This window comes from Trachurus trachurus, assembly GCF_905171665.1.
Source record: "Trachurus trachurus genome assembly, chromosome: 21".
Taxonomy (NCBI): Eukaryota; Metazoa; Chordata; class Actinopteri; order Carangiformes; family Carangidae; genus Trachurus; species Trachurus trachurus.
In genome coordinates this window covers 18,460,185-18,481,702 of record NC_139899.1, presented here as the reverse complement: position 1 = coordinate 18,481,702, position 21,518 = coordinate 18,460,185, and the positions used below count along the sequence as shown (strand labels likewise).

General features: G+C 40.9%; 2 protein-coding genes across 2 annotated transcripts; both read right to left on the bottom strand.

The window, feature by feature from the left end:
• Window positions 1–986: 986 nt before the first annotated feature.
• On the bottom strand, window positions 987–8,294 carry chaf1b (chromatin assembly factor 1, subunit B). Its single transcript, XM_083996498.1, has 14 exons — window positions 8,282–8,294; window positions 7,740–7,867; window positions 7,147–7,279; window positions 6,892–7,012; window positions 6,315–6,418; window positions 6,028–6,124; window positions 5,791–5,875; window positions 5,507–5,600; window positions 5,334–5,403; window positions 5,160–5,251; window positions 4,898–5,057; window positions 3,771–4,352; window positions 2,624–2,700; window positions 987–1,280 (listed from the first exon to the last, which is right to left on the bottom strand). The coding sequence occupies exons 2-14, from the start codon at window positions 7,863–7,865 to the stop codon at window positions 1,180–1,182; spliced, it is 1,842 nt and encodes a 613-aa protein (XP_083852624.1). The 5' UTR covers window positions 7,866–7,867; window positions 8,282–8,294; the 3' UTR covers window positions 987–1,179.
• Window positions 8,295–9,698: 1,404 nt separating this feature from the next.
• On the bottom strand, window positions 9,699–20,290 carry morc3a (MORC family CW-type zinc finger 3a; the record flags this gene model as incomplete). The annotated part of the gene is made up of 19 exons (XM_083996983.1): window positions 9,699–10,219; window positions 10,326–10,486; window positions 10,972–12,079; window positions 12,164–12,236; window positions 12,331–12,451; window positions 12,562–12,672; window positions 12,834–12,873; window positions 12,988–13,062; window positions 13,599–13,727; window positions 13,825–13,932; window positions 14,052–14,149; window positions 15,322–15,441; window positions 15,655–15,783; window positions 15,865–16,003; window positions 16,659–16,817; window positions 17,037–17,261; window positions 17,373–17,505; window positions 18,013–18,085; window positions 20,243–20,290. The coding sequence occupies 19 exons, from the start codon at window positions 20,288–20,290 to the stop codon at window positions 10,048–10,050; spliced, it is 3,222 nt and encodes a 1,073-aa protein (XP_083853109.1). The 3' UTR covers window positions 9,699–10,047.
• Between the last annotated feature and the right edge of the window lie 1,228 nt (window positions 20,291–21,518).

Here is a 21,518-nt window from a genome sequence, read left to right as displayed (position 1 = left end):
CATGATGTCAAAATGGGAACAGCGTGATGAAGAGGACTGTTTCAATAAAAACTCATTAAACCACAACATCTAGTCGTGGATTCATAGATCAGAGACTTGTTGAGATTTTTGCGGTGAGGGTGAATCACATAAAGAACAGCATGTTATGTTATAAATACTGAAATATTAAAGTTAGACATGTGCATTCAAAAGTTTAGAGACGTTCAAATTAAGTTCACCCGTTAGTGCATTTTGTATTTTCTGAATTTTCACCCAAAAGCCAAATATCCCTAACTTTTAGTGAGTAGTGTATTACTTCATACAATTAAGTAAAATCTATAGAAAATAGAATGTAATTGTTGATGTATAAATATATATAAAAACAAATGAGAAAATAATCACAATCTCTTTGGTTTTTATGCAAAAAAAAAAAAAAATCCCAAAACATGCTCAGGTTTTTCAAAATCTTGGCTACAGCCCTGAACTGACAAATGGCTATGTACAATAAACATCACATTAACAGAGAATTAAAGCCATTTGAGCCTGGTCCTCACAATAACTGTAAGCATGCAGTGAGTTTAAATCAGCCTGTGAATGGTCATTTTCCTCAAATGAATGTTTTATGTAACCGTCAGCTGCTTGTTATTAAGAGAACATGAATCATCCCACAGCCATTCAACACAAACCACTTTAACATGTACTGTACTCTATATGAATCGTCCTTTATTAGACAGTAAGAAAATAAATGTTTTACATGTAGCAGTTCAACTAAACACAAAGTACTGAATTTTACATTTTTTTCTTCTTCTTCAGGTTTGTAGTTTTACAATAACACGTTCTTGATAAGACGTGAGACACATTTTCCTTTTTACAACAGCACTCAAACATCTAAATGTCAAACAAATCAAATTATAGTACAGTTAACTCATTCTGTATACTGTATGATATAAAACACACATGACTAAAAGAAGAACTACCTCAAGGGCACTTACTGCGATGCAGTTTGTTTTAGAACAGAGCACATTGCATGAGGTTCAAGCTTCATCTAGTTAGATCAAGTACAGACGTATCAGAGCCCAACACAGTACTGTTGCATTATGGGATTAAATCCACGGGGAGCCTCTGTGGTTTCGTCCTGAAGCTTCGTTCAACTCTGTTAGAATATATTCCGATTTAACACCATGTTGATCTGAGTAGACGCTAAGGCTGAGTGACGCTGGTCTTCTCGGGGTGATCGCTGGTCTTGGGTCGTTTGGACTCTGGGGGCTGGCACACTGGATCAGTGGGAGGAGAAGGTCGTTCTGGAGAAACACAAGTGAAGAGCTCAGAGACAGGAGTTTTACACATGACCAGGACTGACCGGTTATTTGATTACAACAGTTAAGACAAGGCACGACGTTACTCTAAATGTTTTTGTTTCATTCAAATTTACAGGCTAATTCAACTTTATCACATCTGTTGAGTCTTATTTATAGCTTTGGTCATTCTTCATATACCTAATGGGCAAATCACATGAGCAGTCACATGATTATACAGGCCTCAAACCAACCAACTTGTAGGCCAAATGTGTTGGAAGGAGAAAACAAAGGCAAACATTTTTGTCTTGTGTATATTGCTCCACAGCGCTGCATTGTAGCATTATGGCAGTGTTCCCAGATCTCATTATTCTGCTGAGTAAGAGTTTATAAATGGGCAAATTGGCCCATTGCCAAAATGCCTCTTGTAGGTTCATTGCCTTTAATTGTCAGTGCAAGCTATTTTTAGAACGGCGGAGCAGAGCCGCGAGCTGCTCAGAGCTACGCTACGGAGGCTAATGGAATTTCTTGGTTTCCCTCATCAAACTCATCAAATACACAATCTAACAACTCCAAAACGCTCTCGTGGACAAGTTGTGACCTGCACATTCACCATGCTATGAGATAATAATGGAACGTTACGAGACATAGTTGTTTTCAAGGTAATTTCATGCAAAACTGCTGATGCGCGTTCCTATCGGGGGCAGTTTTTCGGAAAGCAGTCTCTGCATTTGCCTAAAAACAGCTTGCACCGACAATTAAAGTTCACAAACCTACTCCTAAGAATATAGGGATTATGGCAATGGGCCAATTTGCCAAAAGGTTGAATTATCCCTTTAACTATTGAAATGACATATTTTTGTGTGAAAGCACAATAATACAAATCCTGCAAATTCACACTGATCACTTGTAGGGATGCACAGATGCATCAGTGCTGGACTGATTACATCCAGATGATGGATCAGAACATGTTGTGATTGATCCACAATGAATTGTTTTCCTTTTTTCCTCTAATATCGTAAAGCCTTTTATTTTTTCCTGCTATCGGTTACACTCGGTCCTTGTGGGCCACTGACTCATTTTGCAGCTCCACAGCAACCCCTTGGCCCAACAACAGATAAATGTGAGATAAACAGGTTTTATCTGAGTGATACTCTGTGTTTATGCATCCTAATCAACTGCAGGAGATAATGTTGGTTTGATGCATCCCTGATCGTAATAGAAAGCAAACAGTCGACGAGGATGGGGGATTTTACCCCATCTGTATCGCATATGCTTTCAAATCCTCAAACCTCTATTGTGTTATTTACAGCATAAAAAAGGACAGCAAAGAAGCTGCCCTCACTAACCATGTTTGGCCTTCTCAGTGCTGAAGAGTGAACCAACAGCTGGAGGCCGGGATCCAACAGGAGTCAAAGATACCCTCCTGAAAAGAAACAGAAAAATAATGAATGGTGAGGAGAACAAAAGAAAACTCGCAAAAACAAACTCTTCAAACTAAAATGAGCTCCTCCACTGTTAATCACTGTTCCGCTGCATTCATCCGTTTGTTTTGTCCTGATTCAGTCGCTGCTTCCTAGTAAAAGTAAGTCACATGGAGAACATTGCATCGTTCAGATAGAAGACAAATGCATGTGCTGACCTGCCATTGTTCTACCAACAGTCTGGCTGAGAGATTATTATTTTACAGGCAGTGGGGGGTCCAACGAATCCCTCAGGCCAGACAGGGCTTTGTTCCAACTGCCAGTAACTGAGCACACCACATCACCAAACCAACAAAAACATCACAAGCTACTTATGTTTCTGCTGCTCTTTTTTAGAGGAGTGTTTTTGAAGACCATTTCAAAAAACACACCATTTTAGGACGTTTTAAAATATGCTCTTGCTAGTCGTCTGCATCTGTAGAGTATATCATTATCATTTGGGTGGTGGCTGCTGTAGTTACTTCCTCACTCTGGTCAAACAGTCAAAACTCATTTGAATAGATCAGGTATTTCCATAAATTACCATACACACTCCTGTATGAGATGCCACCTGGATGTTCCACCTGCAGGACATCTTAATAGAACATCCAAATCTCTTATTATAAAGTTGGGGATAATCTCACTGCAAAGGAAATTGCATTGATTCTGCTGCAATATTACTAATTGAAACATCCCATATCATCTCTGTGCTGGCTCCGGTATATGAACTCCTCTCCCAATTTCTTTTATTAATGTTTAAAGTGTTACACATTGTAGCTCCACCATGTATCAAGGAATTTCAATGACAGTGTACGAGCTTTGGGAAAATGAGTATTTCGCATCAGCTCCTAAAAATGCTGTAGATTAAATAGATGATGTGATAATTTAGGGTTACCTTCATGTGTTTGGACAGTTGTGCATTTACATAATCAAACTGTGCTGACAGGAAGTTTCAGTGGTATAATAAGAGATAAATTCTTTGTTTGCTTTACACTCGCCCTGAGCCAAACATGACAGCCCCTGTTATATTTACCTTGGGGTGGGCCCTTTGGGGTTAGTTGTACTCTTAGGAGTGGTGGATCCAGGAGTATTAGCACTGTTGGGGACTTTAGGGTTTGTGGGAGTGAGGGGGGTTGTCTGTTGCTTGGTCTTCGAGGAGCTTGTTGGGGTGAGGGGGGTAACGCGTGCTTGGGGAGTTGATGGAGCACTCGTGTTTCCAGATGTTGGGGTCTGAGGTGTTGAAGGAGCGCTGGTCTTTGGGGTAGTGGGCTTCCCCCAACCCTCCAGGGTGTTGAGGGTGATCCTACGGGGCTGAGGTTTAGACTTGGCGCTGGGGGTGCCCTTCTTATCCTCCGGGGGAGTGACAGAGGGGGCGTCTTTGCCGAGGCCGGTTTGGGATGCGACAGCCGGGGCCGAACTCTGCTGCTGGGACACGGGGGGCGACGTCTTGCCCGCCGACGACTTCTTGCCCTTTCTCTCAACACCACTGTTCGGGACAAAGAGCTCCAATGTGGGGGGCTCCTTCAGCGGAGTGCCCAGCTCTCCGGGAGAGAAGGACAGGAAGGAACAGTAGCCGTCTGTGGAGGACACCGCCAGGAAGGAACCATCGCGAGACCTAAACAGGATGTTATGGAAACACGTCAGTGGAACTGTGACACACACCCCTCTGACATTTCTGTAAACCTTCATCTTTAGGCGTAAGAAACTTTCCAGAAATTAATGAAAACAAGTAAGATGTATTTTATTACAAATCGCCCTTGACTCAAATGTGTTCAGTGACTCAAATAGATGTGGTGTTGTTCCCATGGTTTCAGTTGAAGAAAATGCCAACCAATCAGAGTTTAGTAACTACCCAGCCACATCTATGGAAAAATAGCAACAGTACAGTGATGACAAGCCTGGAGGGGTCTGATTAAAATGTACAAGTTGTTGCAGAAAATAGAAAAACACTCTTGAATCTGCATGTCAGGGCAAAACAAAACAATATTACCATTCCCCCTCCTCACAGTGAGCAAAATGAGACTGAGAAGTGAGAAGAAGTGGCAATTGAGTGCAGATTCAGAACACACACCTCATCTACTTTCAGCCAATTACGACTATTTTAAAAAGATGCAAGACCACAACTACAAACAAAGCCAACAGAAGAAAGTCTTGTCTTACCATGTAAGATCACTGAGCGTGTGGTAGTGAATGTTTGACACCAGGCCGAAAGGAAGGGTCTGCTGAGTGTCATACAAGAAGATGGAGTCCTCTGATGCCACGGCAAACACCATACGATACGGCAACTGGAATAAGTTAGGAAGAGTCTCGACAGAACCGTCTGTGGAGCAGATACAGAGCAGGATGAAGAAACTACACAGGAGAAGGAGGCAAAGAGAAGAGATAATCAACAAGGACTCTCTGTTAAACCAGTTAGACGTACCTTCTCCTTTCTTGGTTCTCAGTTCAAAGTAGACAGGGCAGCAGCGCACAGCCAGTGTAGCTTTACTTGGACATGGCAAGTGGGCAATGGGCCTAAAGGACACAAATGTTCGTACATTAATTACCAGCACAAATGCAGCCACAACACTGACTCAGAATAGCACTGAAAAGTTACCTCTTGAGGCTCTTCCTGGAAAAGATGTAGGTGGTATTTATGATGTTTTCTCCAATCTCCACACATCCAGCTAAGGTTGAGAAAGATGACAACGGAAGATGGATATTACAACACTGGGTTTCACACGGTAAATGCCACATAAAGGCTGCATTGTCAGAATGCTGTTCAAGTACCTGGGGCGAGCAGGAAAGACCCGTCTGGTGTGAATGAAAGACGTCGGAAAAACGACCTCATACTGTCATCGTGGAAAATTCTAAACTGCTTGGCCTGAAAAAATGAAGAGAGGTGTGGGGGTAAGAGTGTGTGTATAACATGTGTGTTAAATGGCTTTACAGACTCAGAATTTCTTATTTCACTGCAGAGAAACCTGATTAAGTCTAACAACAAAAAAGCACTGCTATAAATAAAGCTGTTGCATTAAAGAAATTAGTTGCATCTGACTCATTTGAGTACAAACCTCTCCCTCTGCCTGTGGCCCAGAGCTCATTTTACTGATACAGAAAGCTTTCTTCTTGGTGTGAGTGCTGTACACGCGCATCACCCTGAAGGGAGAAAAAAAAGACATCTTGATAAGTGAGCTGCTGAAACTCCACTGTCAGTGACTGGTAAATGGCAAAGCAACATCAGCTTCGTTCATTTAATGAATGATGGGCTAAGAACAGTCCAACACAGTAGGGGAGTGTTGTTGTTATACCTGTCACAGCTGAGAGTGGCAATATACTGGCCCAGAGGATCCCACGTCACCCCCTGCACATAGCTCTTATGGTCATTCAACATGGACAGCTTCTGTCCTAAAACACAAAAACAAAGGCAACCAACATTATAACTACAATGCAAATACATGACATATCCTGATTCTGACATGTACAAGTGCAATATGCATCATGCATCACTGAAGAAGCTAAGCTAACAGATTAAGCAAATCTACGCCACACACACGGTGTAGTTTGCACCGATGGCTATATAGAACTACAGGCAAACCTTTGTTGATGTCCCACATAATAGCAGTGTTGTCGACAGACCCAGACACCATGAAGTTTCCATCCCGTGTCCAGGAGATGTCATACACATCTTCTAAGTGTCCCCTAAAAGAGAAAACATACAATGTCTTTGCTTTGCTTTATCTGAGATGGTTGAATAATGTGATTATACAATGGTTGTACTTAAAATCAATATCTCAAGTTATGCATTCTGATGTTAGTAACTGAGCATAAAATTATGGTGGAAAAATAATAAAATGGTTTGTCAATCATGATTTTACTGTGGTGCAAACCACATGCAGCTGTAAAAACGCTGCAAGTAAATCTGTTTATTAATTTATCTGGTTTTATGCTGGTGACTGTGTAGATGTACGCAAATAAAAAACTAAACTAGTAGACACTATCTTTCATGGCAAAGTTGTGGTTCTCTTGCAAGTCCAAAAGTGAAAATCGAACCCCATGTAGTGCCATCAATGTGGTCACATCAAAACGAATAAGGTGAATAGAGTGCTATTAGAATAAAAGAAAACTGGGTAGAAAATTATAATACTCGAATCTGATGGGTCAAAACTGAATACCTCAGTGTCTTGACCACAGACCAGCTCTCCTTGTTGAGCTGAGCATCTTCATCCTCCTGAAACACAGGTGCCTGCTCTGGTTCCTTACAGTCATTGAGCTTCCACAGCAGAATCGCTGCATCTGTGTGAAATTAAAATCCATACAATAACTGAAAGGTCCTGACTGTTTTAGAGAATAACATCACCAATACCTTTTATGTTCTAAAATATAAACTTTTTGTTTTACTTGACATCTGTGTAATAAGTGAGACATACCATCTCCTCCTGAGGCAAGCAGCTCTCCATTGGGGCTGAAGCGCACCACATTGACAGCCTTGGTGTGTCTGGCCAGATTAGACAGGAACTCCACAGCTGCTTTCCCATCTGCACCCATGTCTACGCGCCACAGCTGCATCAACAACAGGGAAACAGAAGTGATTAGTCTCTTTGATCACAAACGAATTTCTGTCAAACCCCTTACTGTACTTTAGAGGGACATATCTTGTGATACTTACAAGTTAAATAAACACAATGACACAAAATCTGAAATTATTATTAGTAAAAGAAGTGCCATTTTGAGCATCCTGTGTATAGGGTTATGCCACTTCACCACTTGATGTTGATGTGAGGCCCACTTGTTTGGTTAAACACATTTGCCCTTGCAGCAAGAACAATAGACTGGACCAGTAAGAAGTGATGTTGAGTAATATTTGTGCTATCGTCCCCCCCCTTTTTTTGCACAGTTTCTTTCCAAGTAAAATGCATATGCACAGACTTAACAGTGATTCTTGGCCTAATGCGTGTGTGTGTGAGACAGATGATTCCTAACATCTGTAACCAGATGTTTTCATGCGTCTCCCTCCACTCACCCTGACTGTGGTGTCCACTCCGGCCGTGGCCAGGCGATTAATGCGTCCATCGGGGCAGTGCTGGAAGTCCAGGCTGTAGACTGGCTCCTTGTTGTGCCATGCAATCTCACACGTTACCACCTTCATTTCTTTATGGACGATTCAGGAGGGAAAACACAAGTCAGTTTGGTTACGTCGCGCAGTATTACACACAACGACAGCAACTCTGTAAACATATATATGGGTTATTTCTTTTTACAGTCTATGGTTGTTTCTCAAAGTTGGCAAGTGCAAATGCTGAATTACGAACAGCGTGTGATAATACATTGAGTTGAAGAGCTACTGTTACAAACGGTCACTGGTAACTAATGCTACAAGAAGCTAACACGGTTAGCGACAAACTTAGCGGGTTTGTTGGGTAATTCGTGACAACATTACGGACAAACATACGCGTTCACATAAGTCAGTGTATTGTGAAGCGTTAATTAGTTACGGATACACACAACCTATGTCTGTTTATTGTTTAGCCTTAATTTATCTCTAGGTAAGTCTGTAGTTCTTACCTCCTCTGTTGTCCAGCCGACGACTTCAGTAAATTCCCGCGTACTATTCGTTCAAAACTTCCGGCTTCCAGGGCTGCAGTGATTGGACAATAACCCGGAAGTGGAGGAGCCTATCTGTTAGGCATGGTTACGTAAGATGTTCGCCTCCCTCCAAAACATAGACCATTCACTGTAACTATCTGAGTGAGCTCACTTATGGCTCATGATTAAATTCCCATGTCCAAAATACGGGTTAAATTAACATACTGGCTCCTCTGATGACACTGCTGATATTTTGAACTTGTCCAACTGTTACCATGTAGACATTTTTGGTAGTTCAATATCAGGGAAAATGAAAAAAGGAAACCTCATGTACAACAGTGAACATACACCAGTCTGCTCCTCTGGATGTTATAATACATCCTAGTTAAATAAATTGCTTGAAACCCACTATCACATTTATGTAATTATTATTATTATTAATCTTTATTGCAGACACAACAAGCGGTCCATATCAATAATAATAGTAATATTTACTTATGGAGGAAAAGCAAATCCAGACAATAGGCCATCCTGCTCTGGACCGATCAACGCCATTTTTAAAAAAAAAATTATCTACTCATGGAACTTTGATAGCACAGTTGAATGTTTCTTTGGTATAGGCTGATATTAAACACAGTCCTTGTCTCATATGTTATGGATGTGGAAAAAAAATTTTTTTTTGATATGTTTCACAATAATAGTAAACAAAAGTTGATGTGCTTTTGGTCTTTATAGCTCTGCTTATCTATTTTGTTAGGGTTAGGGTCCCACTTAGTGAAATTTCCCAGTTTTTTTCTTTGAACCTCTAGTTTACACACTTTAAAGGTACAGCAGAGATTAACATATCCTAACATGTAACAACTGTCAGGCAATACCCACATGGACATCCACATTTGAGCATATAACTTCAAGACTGCTCACAGTTAGGACTTGTTGGTGCAATGGATGTAAAGATTATTCTCAAGTGCAGTCTTGATAAAAAAGAAAGACTCAAAGGACAACATCTGGCTGTGGACTAGTGGCACAACTGCCCCCTAGTGTTTCAAACACAACACTCGCTACAATGGGACAAATGGAACTATAAGCTCATGGCTCGACCAGTCACCATGCAGAACATGCAGATTCAGTTCTCCATCATCTATCATACTCAAGCACATGCTCAAGCACATGCAACATGTTTATGGACTTTATGGGAAGTTTGGCACAACCGTCAGTTAAGATTCAGTTTTAGTATCTCTCATAGTGAAGGACTCAATGCCTCATGTATTTTGAATTGCAAAGACATCGAATACAAATATCTGACAAAGAACATATACAAAAGAGGATTTAATAAAAAAGAAAAGAAAAAAAGAAAACATTCATTTGTCATAGTGCAATAGAATCAGATGCCGAGCCTCGGCCCTTTCAAAACAACTATTATGTTTGAATTTTATTGAGTGACTTCATTTTGCTGCAATAGACAGATGGCTCACGTGTCTCATCTCACTGTTTTTCACAATCCTACCCAAAAAACTTGGAGGTCAGATTGTGTGGCCTATAACATCATCCTTCAATGTTTGCCATGATTGCAGGATTTTGCTTAAATAAAAAAAGGCTGCAGCTCAAAGTATGTTGTATTATTTTTATCAATATAAAACTTGGAAGGAACAGGAACATACCTCCTAATAAATATGACATTTCCCAAACTCAGGAATTTGTATTAACTATTTACAGGGGCTTCTGTCCAGGGGTTGACGATTTATTAATTAATATAGTGCTTCGTCTGTTTCGCCCTGTGCTCCAGCGAAATCTGCGCCGGAGAGAAGCTGCTCTAAGATCTCATCAATTACATTGCACTCATAATTCACTTGGTCCAGTTCCAGAGCAGGCACACGGGTGACGAGAAGTCGTCCAATGTTCTGCCGGAGCTCAATCAAGCTGAGAAGAAGAAAGAGAAAAAAAAAAACAGAGCGTGACTCAGATATGTTGTAACTACAATGCTGCTGTTCTTGCAGCATATGAGGAGATTTTTCAGCTATCTAACCTTCTGAATGTGTCCGAGTTTGTGTCAGAGACTGATGGTTGAGCAGAAGAATCTTTAACTCCTCCCTGAGCTTCTTCCTTCTGCTGCTGCTGCTGAAGGCTCAACCTGAGCTCCTCACACTGGGCAGCTAGGTTTGCCTTTTCCTCTGTTAGACTTTCCAACTAAAGATGTAGCACAGAGTGGAAAGAAAATAATAAATGATGATGAATTACACATAATATAAAAAAAACATAAAAACTAGCAAAGAGCACCAGATGTAGTGTATTTTTTGGGCAACACATATTCGTAATTGTAGTCAGTGTTTCAGGCAGACTTTGACACATAAGTCCTCTTACTAGCTCTTCTGAGCTCTCAAGTACATCACATGGTCTTCCAGTCTCCTAATTCTACATTGATGTTACCTCATGTAAAACAAACAGCTGCATTAGCCAAAGATGAATGATGTGTCGGACAGCTAAATAGCTAAACATTTGACATTTAGGATTTTTTTCTTATATGATGTTCTTAAATGTAAAAAAAAAAAAAAAAAGTAACTGAATTAAGGTAATATAACAGTCAATATTAAAAAGATAAGCTCAACATTTTACATATCAAGATACAATACTCACATGCCTCTGTGTACATTGACAGTTACTGGCACACTCACCTGTGAGCGCAGGCCGTCGTTCTCCTTCTCTCTTTGATCCATTTCCCGCATCAGACCGTCAACCTGCAGAAAAACCTCATCCATGCTCCCCTCCTGACTTTGCCCGTTGCTGTGCTTACTAGCCTCAGCAGCTGCCAGTAAAGCCTCTTTGTCCTTAATCAATTCATCAACTTTCTGTTTGGCTTTCTCAAACAGACTTTTGTAGTCATCCCCCAACTGCGTCTCCTCCGTCTGACTGGCCTGGTGAGAGCGCTCCCTATCATTCCTCCGACGCAGCTCCTGCAGTCTGTTTTGCACGTCCTGCAGCTGGATGGTGAGTTCGTCGACCCGCTCTTTGAAGCCGTCTCTCTCCTGAGCAGTCAGCTGCATGAGCTCCAGGAGCTGGTCTTGTTGTTCCTGTACCTCGGTCATAGTGGGGTAGTGAGGTGGAGATAGTTGTCCAGTGAAGGCATCTGCATTGGAAGGTCCTGCTACTTCGTCAGTTTTAACGTGTGGCGTCTCTCCTCTCTGTAAGATGTGCTTTTCAGCATTGTCACTTGGAGCATCTCCCTCACCCTGACTCTCTTGCTTTATTGCTCTTTGCTCGGCACCGCAGACGTCGCCGGCCTCATGTGCACTTTGTTCGTTGCCATTCATATCAGATGTGCTCATCTCTGCTGTCCTCACCTCCTCCTTTTCATTCTGGCTTTCCACCTCAATCTTCACTGTGGGTGCTTCTGTCTGGGTGGTGGTGCTGGTTAGCTCTGCAGCAGGTGTAGGGGAGGGACTGGTTCTTGCAGCTGCTGACGCTGTAGAGCTTGTTCCTGCTGGGGCGTCGTCCACAGCAGCATCCTCGCTACACTCCAACAACAGGGAGCCATTAGCATCACTTGGCTCCTGCTCTATCTTCACTTTCCTCACATCAAAGTCTGGATTTTTTGGCTTGGGTGTACTGGCATTCTCCAGGATAACAATATCATCATCGGTATCACTGTCAGTGTCATCAAGGAGGCGAAGCTGGCTCACATTCACTGATGAAGGTGTGTCTGCGATGTTCCTGCAGACGCTGCTTACTCGAGGCCTTTTGGGTGTTGTTTGTGGTGAATCTGGCTGGATCCTTTTTAGCCTGCTGTGCATACAACAAAATATTAATTTACTTCTTCAATAAAGTGAAATTGATTTAATTAAGGTCACAATCGACACACAATCTTACTTGACAGGGCCAGGTGTCAGAGAGTATACGCTAGAAATAACTGGAAGACCACCGTTACTTGAGGGGCTGCATGCTGGGGAGGAAGAAAAACAGACATAGGTATGTATTGTATGTAAAGCATATTATTTCTCACTTTCACTCATATTCAAAAATTTATTTTTTCGCACCAGCTTGTGAAATGGAGGGGGACATCAGTGGAGAGGACTCAGCCCCCACAGCACCCCCTTGTAGGGACGCAGTCCTGAGCCTACTTCTTGGGGTCGTGGGAGTGGAAGGAGAATGGAGAGTCTATCAACAAGAAGAACAAGAAAACAAAGATGAAGACATTTTCTGGGACCATTTTTTTTTGTTCGAAACACAATCTTCAAAATTAAACTCATGTCAAATGCAAAGCTCACCTTTTCACGCAGCTTCCGTTCCAGATCTTGTTGCCTCCGTTTAAGACGCTCATTTTGCTTGGCAATACCGGCCAGACGCTGCTCTTCCTGACGCTTTAGTTCCTCATCATCCTAGAAAAACCAATTCCCAAAAGCACTGTTATTGAAGTTAACACTTCCTCTGGAATTGGAATTGAATACTAGCAGTAAAAGAGCTATTTAGTCCAAATAGAAATCAGGTGTTGCAGGTAGCTAGTGGAGTAGCAAGTGATCCAGAACAAATGTGTCCTTACTTTTTCTTTTTTCTTCTGTTGCTTTTTTTTCTCCTTCTCTCTGTACAACATAAACCATAAAGGTAAGAACACACAACAGGAGCTAGTCAACATGTGAGGTCTAACAAAATACAAATCTTATCGAGTCATATACAAGTTGCTCATGATGACTCACTGTTGTTTATAAGTTTTGCGGTATGCATGTTGATCATCATCAGAGTCCTCGGGCTCCTGCTCCACTTGGCAGGTCCTGGAAGAGCAAATCAAAGAGGGATTGAAAACATCCACCAGTGTTCATCATGATGTCTAAAGATGATCCTTTTTGACCAAAATGCCTCAATATCGATGACGTTTCTTGGGTGAGAATTCTTATAGAAACTCCAGTATTTATGCTAAGCCTCATATGATAGCGTTTTCTTTCCTTCTGAAACCTATCCAGGAGTTGTATGTACCATAAGGTGTAAAAAAAAAAAAAAAAAAAAAAAAAAATACTGAGCTGGGGGTTAAAAATTTTGTTTTCATGTAGTTCAAAACATTGACAGCATTTTAGTATTTTTAGTCTAGACTAACAAAGCAAGTTCCCATGGAGTTACATGCTTGTTTGAAGATGTATCTACTATTTGTTTACCAGTGTGTTAGTTGCTCTAATAAATATTAATACAAATAAAATGTTTTCCTTAATATGAGTTTCAGATGCGAGCAAAAGCAACTGAATATTTCAGTTCCATTTGTTTATTTATCACATTGAGACTGCTGCCTCGGGTTTCTTGGTGAAGTTCTTCTTACCTGAACTGAGGATCAGGGTTCTCATGACAGAACCACTTATCTGGCAGCTTGCTGATGTCGATCCCATCTGGGAGTTTACGCCACTTTAAACAGCCATCACACTGCACCCAGTTCTGATCTGCTCGTTTCCTGCGGACACAGAAACAGACAAGGATCAGAGCATGTGGGGCGCTGTAGTCAACGTTGTTAGACAAAATATGAATGTTGAATACAGACTGTCACTGACATGGTATCTTCCACTGCTGCTGTGCTGTTTGGATTGTCTCTGTCCCACTTGTAGCGGATTTCCTTACAGTACTCTTCCAGCTTGAGCTCCACACTGTTCATAGTTTTCCTGCACCAGAAAATAGTCATAGAGCACCTCTAAATGTGCAAATACTGACAAATAAACAAGAAAGCATGGATTATATTAGGTTTTATGATCAAAACTGAATGCAGAATTGATGCCTTTACCTGAACTGATCTGTCATATTAAAGTCCTGTTTGTTGTGGGTAGGATCCAGGAAGTCACACTCTATGATCCCAATGACCCCGACACCTTGGTTGTTGGCCTGTAGAGGGAAAAGATTTATTCAGAGACAAGCACCATGTCTATGAATATTCCCATTCATCCAGGTCATCGTTATCTCTGGGCAACAAACTGAATCAAAGACAACTGGACTTGCATTTGTCTAGGAAGACGTTTCGCCTCTTATCCAAGTGGCTTCATCAGTTTGCAACTTGGTCTGACTAGTGCTCACTAGTCTGTCAAACAGTGGAGTAAGACCCAGGTATTTAACCTCTGTGGGAGTGTTCACAAATGTACTTGTGTTGTGCGGAAGAGTTTCTTCACTTGACCATTGTTAGAGTCATGTGGGACCCTGGTGAAGGACAGTTGTTAGAGTCATGTGAGGTTGAGTTGTTTACTCTCCTGGGTATAGATGAAAGGGCAGTATTATAAATGGGAGCTAGGTGATGGTTTTTCCACTTTCACATAGATAGATGGCTTCTTATACTCTTTCAAACCATCTGTCCTCCCTGTCCCTTTCCTTTAGGTGTTAATAAACAGCTGAAACTGGACCTGAGGAGTTAGCCCTTCTGTGTTGGGCCATACGTTTTCACCAATGTATAAATCCTTGCATTACTCGCTTCATTGGACAGCATATATGCGGTTGCTTTTATGAGTGTGTGCGGTAAACTGTCTTTTGGGTGTACCACGTTTTGCCTGAGAGTGTTACTGGGTTTGAAACATACAGGGATTTGATGTTTGTTAAATATCCTCCAGAGTTTCTCTGATACCCCAGACACACATATGGGACGACTATGTTTTTGCGTTTGTTGTTGATTTCCTCAGCACCCTCAGTGTTGGTATTCTAGCGTAGCGTGTTACTGTTTTATCAAAAGTTCAACTCAGATAGCCACAAGTTTTCAGAGCTCCCTTTAAATGTGGACTCCATAAGATCCATAAAGATGCTCTTTTATCTATACCGAGGAGAGTAAACAACTCAAGCTCACATGACTCTAACGACTGTCATTCACTAGAGGCCTCACATGACTCTAATGGTCAAGTGAAGAAACTCTGAAACTTCTTCCTAGACAAACACAAGTCCAGTTACCTTCGATTCAATTTGTTGCCCAGAAACACCAGATGAGAACATTATGTGCTGGTGGCACCGTGGTGAGGGGGTTAGCAAGATGGAATAACAATGATAATAGGTTACCAACAGACAGTTTAGAGACTCACCTTGAGCTGGCAGCCCACACGTTCGTAGGCTTTGATGAGTCGATTCTTATGATACATCATGATCCCATACTGATCTTTGCTTTTGGGGTTATACCCAAAAATGATAGGGATGGCTTTGTTCTGAAGTAATGGTTAAGGCAACTACATCTTCCACAGATTTCAGAAAACCCAAAGGTTTAATCATCGTCACAGCTCTATGATGAGGGTGAGGGTGCTTCTTTTGTTGTTGTTTACATGTGTGTTGAATGTTTATGTTAAATGCAATACGGACTGTGAGAACAAACTTCCTTCCTTGGGGGACATTAAAGAATGAATTTGAATCTGAAAAGATACGAGGAAAGTAGGCCTGTAGAAGTCCTTCCTGGTAGAAGCCAGACTCTTAGCAATGAGCTGCGTTTTCACTTTTTGACCACGTATGATGATCTGCATCCGTGGCTTCAGGTACAGAACGCTGCAATAGGCCTACACCCATGGAAAAGACAAATGTTAATATTTGACGAGAACAAGGAAAACAAGAAAGTTAGGAATGTTCTTGTTCCTTACCTGCAGTGAGTTAGCAGTTTCTGGGACGTAAGATTTGGCCTGTGGAGTAGCGTCGGCCGTTGCCTCGTAGATATCAGATGGGATTCTGATATCATAACGGTTTTTCTCAAAGTCAAACTCTAGGGTTCCAGTAGATGTCCTGTTGAGGAGATAAAATAAACAAGATGGCAATTGGGGAATTTGCCAAAATGTTGAACTATCCCTTTAAGACAAAGGACAATGCAGTGTGAGGCATCTTCTAAAACAGTGATTCCCAACCAGGGGTACAAATAGCACATTGCAGGGAGTATGTGGAAACATTTTAAATTTATTTCCAAGATGATAAGTAAATATTCCCAGTCATTTCATGCTGCCAAGCTCACTCCAAACACTGATAAATGGCTCAGATGTCTAGTTACTGTTGCTCTGGACTCAGAAGAGGGGTTCAGGGGAGCTGAAAGTTATATGTTATGAATGTTATAGGAGTTTAATAGAGCAAAGTCAGGTTGATTGCAATTTATTTTTTGTTTAATTTGAGTTAAAAAATAACAAAAATGAAGGAAAATTATTATTTAAAATACAATACACTATAAGAGTAAAATGTACAAATTAAAGGGAGAAATTAAAAAGATTTTCATTTCTTTTGGAGAATCAACATGTATGAGTGGGGGAGTGTTCATGGTGTGACAAATAGTCTTGAGGATACACAAGACAAAAAATGTTTGGAACCACTGCTCAAAAACTTACCACACTTTAAGTTCTGAAATAAAACGTAAATCTCAAAATCTGCATATGTGTGTGGAGTGTAGACGGACCTGCGGAGGTTCCAGATGATGATCCTTGTTCCAGTTTTTCCTGTGGACCACGAGGAGCTGATGATGTTGAGCTCAGCGAGAAGCTCCGCCTGTGTTTTGAAAGGGGAATGATGCAGGATGTCCTGCAGACTGCTTTCGTGCTCCTCTTTTACAGAGAGTAAAAGATCAAGTTAAGGACGACTTGAAATGAAATATCAGCTGATGATAAGATTGAGATAATAATAACACATTAAGAGACAAACATTTTGTGCAGCCCTCCTGTGTCTAATTCAGCTGAGCAAACAGTATTTCAATGATGTCAAGAAATCAAGATGATATCATGATAGAACATATCCATTGGCATGAGTTGTGAATTCATGCATTAGATAAAGGATATACTTGCTCCCTTTTGTGTGCCCAAAGCAGATAATTGGTACGACTATTTGATTTGCATTGATCTCTCTCAGGTAGGTCTGAGAGAGCATCCCAACACATGAAATGCTCCTGGACTTGGAGAAGACAATGGCATCTTTCCCAAGGCGCATGGATCCAGACTTGAAGCCATTGCCATAGATACCTATCGGTGCCTTGCCATTTATAGTAGTCTTATCACTGTATCCAAAGCTTAAAGGGGAGAAATACAAACATTGTTGAGTAAGGATATGAACACGATTAAATCACATGCATGAAGTCTCAAACTTATCTCTCAGACACAGAGAGCAGTGGGGCCTGTACCTCAGCATCTTGTGCATAGCTTCATGGTTCAGTCCATTTCCATTATCCATAAAGCTGAGACACTCTTCTCCTTTGACCACAGTCTTATCAATCCAGATCTGATCGGCATTGACATCTGGATCGTAGGCATTGTCTGTAGGAGAAACAAAGACATTTTTTGGGGGCATATCAAAATCATGAAAAATCTTTCCAGTGGTGAATAAATACTGAGGACCTGAGCCTCTCCGTGTGCATTTGAAGGATGAGTGTGCAATTAATTGATGAGGATGTAATTATGTTTTTGACTTGGTCACACAATAATTTGCGATGCAACTTTGCCATTAAATGGATGGATGGTCTCTATATGTTTATGTTTTTATGGTAAGTTGATTTTAACAGAAAAAGACAGAATATTAACAAAAGATCCAGCAATAATATCATGATATGAAGGTTATAAATTAATTTACATTTGATCAAGTGAAATAGCAGCAAAAATGAGCGGGGGATCAAATACTTATGAGGACTGAATCAACATTACGTAATCAAAAAAGTCAACTAGCAACAAGCCAGACTGTAGCTTTCATTCTCACAGTACCAAAAGAGAAACGAAACTGAAACATGTGGATTTACTTAAACATGAAACCTAGTGCTGATGACTCACCTATGAGTTCCGCTATGGCGCTAAAGGGTCCGGTGTGGCTGGTGGAGTTGGTGTGAAGAAACTTGGGACAGAGCTGCGAGTGGAGCAAATTATTTACATTAATCACATTCCACCAATTTAATCAATCAATGTGTTTTTAAACTCAAACTTTAGTGGCTTTATCACGTTATATTGCATTACACCACCGTAGAGACTTGGGAGTCTTTGGAGAGATTCATTTAATTGAGGCTGAGACTACAGATGTTTATGTGATGTGTTTAGTTCCTGAGAGATTTGTAACAGATGCCACACATGGGGATTCCTGCACTGAGACAAAGATTTCCAGATGGAGCTCCAGAAATTTCTTTATTAAATTGAATTAAATTGTTTGTTTTCTCTAACAGAGAATGGCAAATTAATACGGGAACTATCTAAAAATAAGTCAATGTCATTAAACGACATTGATTTAGAGATCATCTTGGTGACTCTTTTTCACCCACAGCAACAGTAAATGAATTTATTCTTAAAATATAGTATTTAAGATTATAGATTATAGATTTTGAGGATTATACTATTCAAACAGTGCACAAAATCTGCCACAACAGAGTCATGGGGGATTAGGTCCCCGCACAGAGACATTCATCAGTACTTTGCCTCTCTAACGTCAGTGCCGCCTGAATATCTCCACTATCTTCAAGGCTGCTTTGCAAATTAAAACTGGACTGAGACTTCTTACAAAACAGAACATAACATCAGCATCAAACCAACAAAACCCTAACCCTATGTTTCATAGCAATGACAATTTAACTAGAGCAAATAATTTGAGAGCTGAACCCTAACCAGAATGTTTGTGTGCGTGCAGACAATTTAATTGCATGCCAACCTCTCCTATTCACCGAGCCATAAGAGACAGGCCTGCACAGTGCAGCCTCACCTTCACACACGATGTACAGGCCTGTGCAAGTCTTGCAGTTACCAACTAGGCGGGACTAGATAAGCTTTTGCTTCTCCCGCTTTCCCTTTCGGCCATGTGTATTGTATTATTTGAACTAAGATGAAGTGTGATGATGATTATTTAAATTGACATGCCCGAAATAAACAAATTGATTGATTGATTGACTGTTATGAATTTGTTTGCATAGCATCAGGTTTTTACCCAAGACATCTAAACACATTTTCTTTTTTATTTGTATGTCCTTCGTTTATTACACTAGCTAAGACCACCGCAGTGTCAATCAGTCAGTCAAAGATTAAATGTTAGCACCATACGGCTGGATGGATCAGCAGCTGTGAGTTTCCTCCTTCTCTTCTTTCCCACACTTCCTGACTTTCTTCGTCATCAAATTTCAAATAAAAGCAAAAACATAGCAAAAATAAAACTGTAGGAGTTCCATAATATATAACATTGTTAACAAATCAACCAGGAGTGGTGGAGTGGGCAAATTACAATGTGGAACTTACTGACTATCAAACACCCAGTAAGCCCAGTTAAAAGATGGTTATTAATAAAAAAAATAAAAATAAACTCTTACATTAAGGAACCTAAGGTATTTTTTTTAACATGCCATTGTTTTAAATTCATGTAGGGCTACATTACAGTTTTATTTGTCACATATAATTATATTTGTGGTATCTAATAGATATTTTGTTTGTTGTATTTTAAGTTTTTTATGTTTGATGTACTATAGGCTATAGTTTGCTTGTTGGCCCCAGAAGCTGAGTGTTACTAGCAGCTAAAGGTGAACAGTAAAGGAATGAATGAACACATATTCAAGCGCGCGTACTGTACACACATACTACAAGTGTCTGAGCATGTACCACTGTTTATGTATGGGCTTGTATATTGTTTTCGCTGTGTATTTGACTTGAAATAAAAGACACAGCTAACGAGGCGGAAGTCAACGTTAGCCTTTTTTTTTACTGGGCCGATACATGGTCATAAGCGGTTTTAATGCAGGGAGAGTTGTCTCTCCGTATCGATCTAACAGTGTTTCTACTTATCGTTGCTTTATTAGTCAGACACTCTCACATGTTAGTAAACAACAAGAGAAACTGACTGGGAGGCAACACACACACACACACACACACACACCCGCCAAGTCTGCACAAGCTGCCAACGTGTCTTGAATTCGCCCCTAGTGTAAACATTAGCAGAAGTAGCCTACCTGTCTCTGTACCCGTCAACACGTGATGTGGTCATAGTCAGAAAAGCATCAAAACAACCAGAAACGATGGTGTTTCTGCTACTCACTGTGCTGAGGGGGACGCCGCGGTCTGCCTGCGCCGCCGCCACCGCCATCTTTACTGTGTACGGAAAGCAATAGGAGGAGGAAGGGTTGAGGTCCAACCAAAACGCGCAAGTCAACACCGAAGACTGAAAAACGGCCAATCATTGTTATTATAACAATAATAAATCCCCTGCACTGTACAAGGTGGAAAAATATATATATATAAAAAAAAAATACAGAAGCTATAATTAAACCATAGGCTACATCCTGTTGTCGCCGGGTTGAATTCTGAACTGAACTTTAATTTGCAGTCATCATGATCAATGTTTACACTAAACACTGTCAGTGAAAAGTAAATTCCCTCCCCTTAGCCCCGCCCAAGTCAGACAAGGTAAGATATGCAAAGTAGGCTATTCCCAACTTGACAGAGCTCAATAGACAATGTCCTTTTCTCCTCAACTGTATCTCTCCACAGCATTTTCACCTGCCAGGATGGTACTATGGGTAAAAGGGGAAAAATTCCCCAAATTGGAATTAAAGCAGAAGTGAGTGATCCGGTCGTTTTCGCTAATGCTGCGTTCCAGGCAGGCTTTTGAAATCGTAAATTACAGCTTCAAGTCACAACTTACGACTTTGTAGCGTTCCAGGCAACCCACTCGTGTTTTTCCGACCTGTTTTACCGGTGAAAGTCACTATAACGGCCACTCGTAACTTCCGACCGGTGAACTCGTACCAGATCGAACTGGTACCACTTCACGGTCGGAAAAATACGAGTTTCCTTGAACGCACCATAACAGTCCTCGTCGCTACGTCACCACATTCACGGCGTTCCTTGGCTGCACACACAGCCCTGCATGCCGTTCTCTCTCCTCATTGGATAAAAACTGTAGGATACGATAAATGTTTTCTCTTCGGTTCAGAGCAGAGCAGAGGGACTGAGAGACCCGTGTTTCAGTCCAAACACTCTATGTAAGTGATTGCTGTCGGAAGATATAACTATTTAAGACTTATATTAACACAAATATATCACTCACTTCTGCTTTAATTGATAGGTATAACAATTTGTTGTATTTGGTTGAGAATCTCTGGATTTACCCTTTATGGGTGGGTAGACAAGAAAGCACTGCAGTATGGATATGGATCTACTCTACAATTTATCTGCATCATGCTGTTTGTTTGTTTGTTTGCTGGTTTGTACACACAAATTAGCAGCAAATTACCATAATGCAAAGGAGGAGGAGAGAGTTCAGTGTGTGTTCACTATCTTGTTTTTTTCCTCTTTAGAAAAAACAAACAACT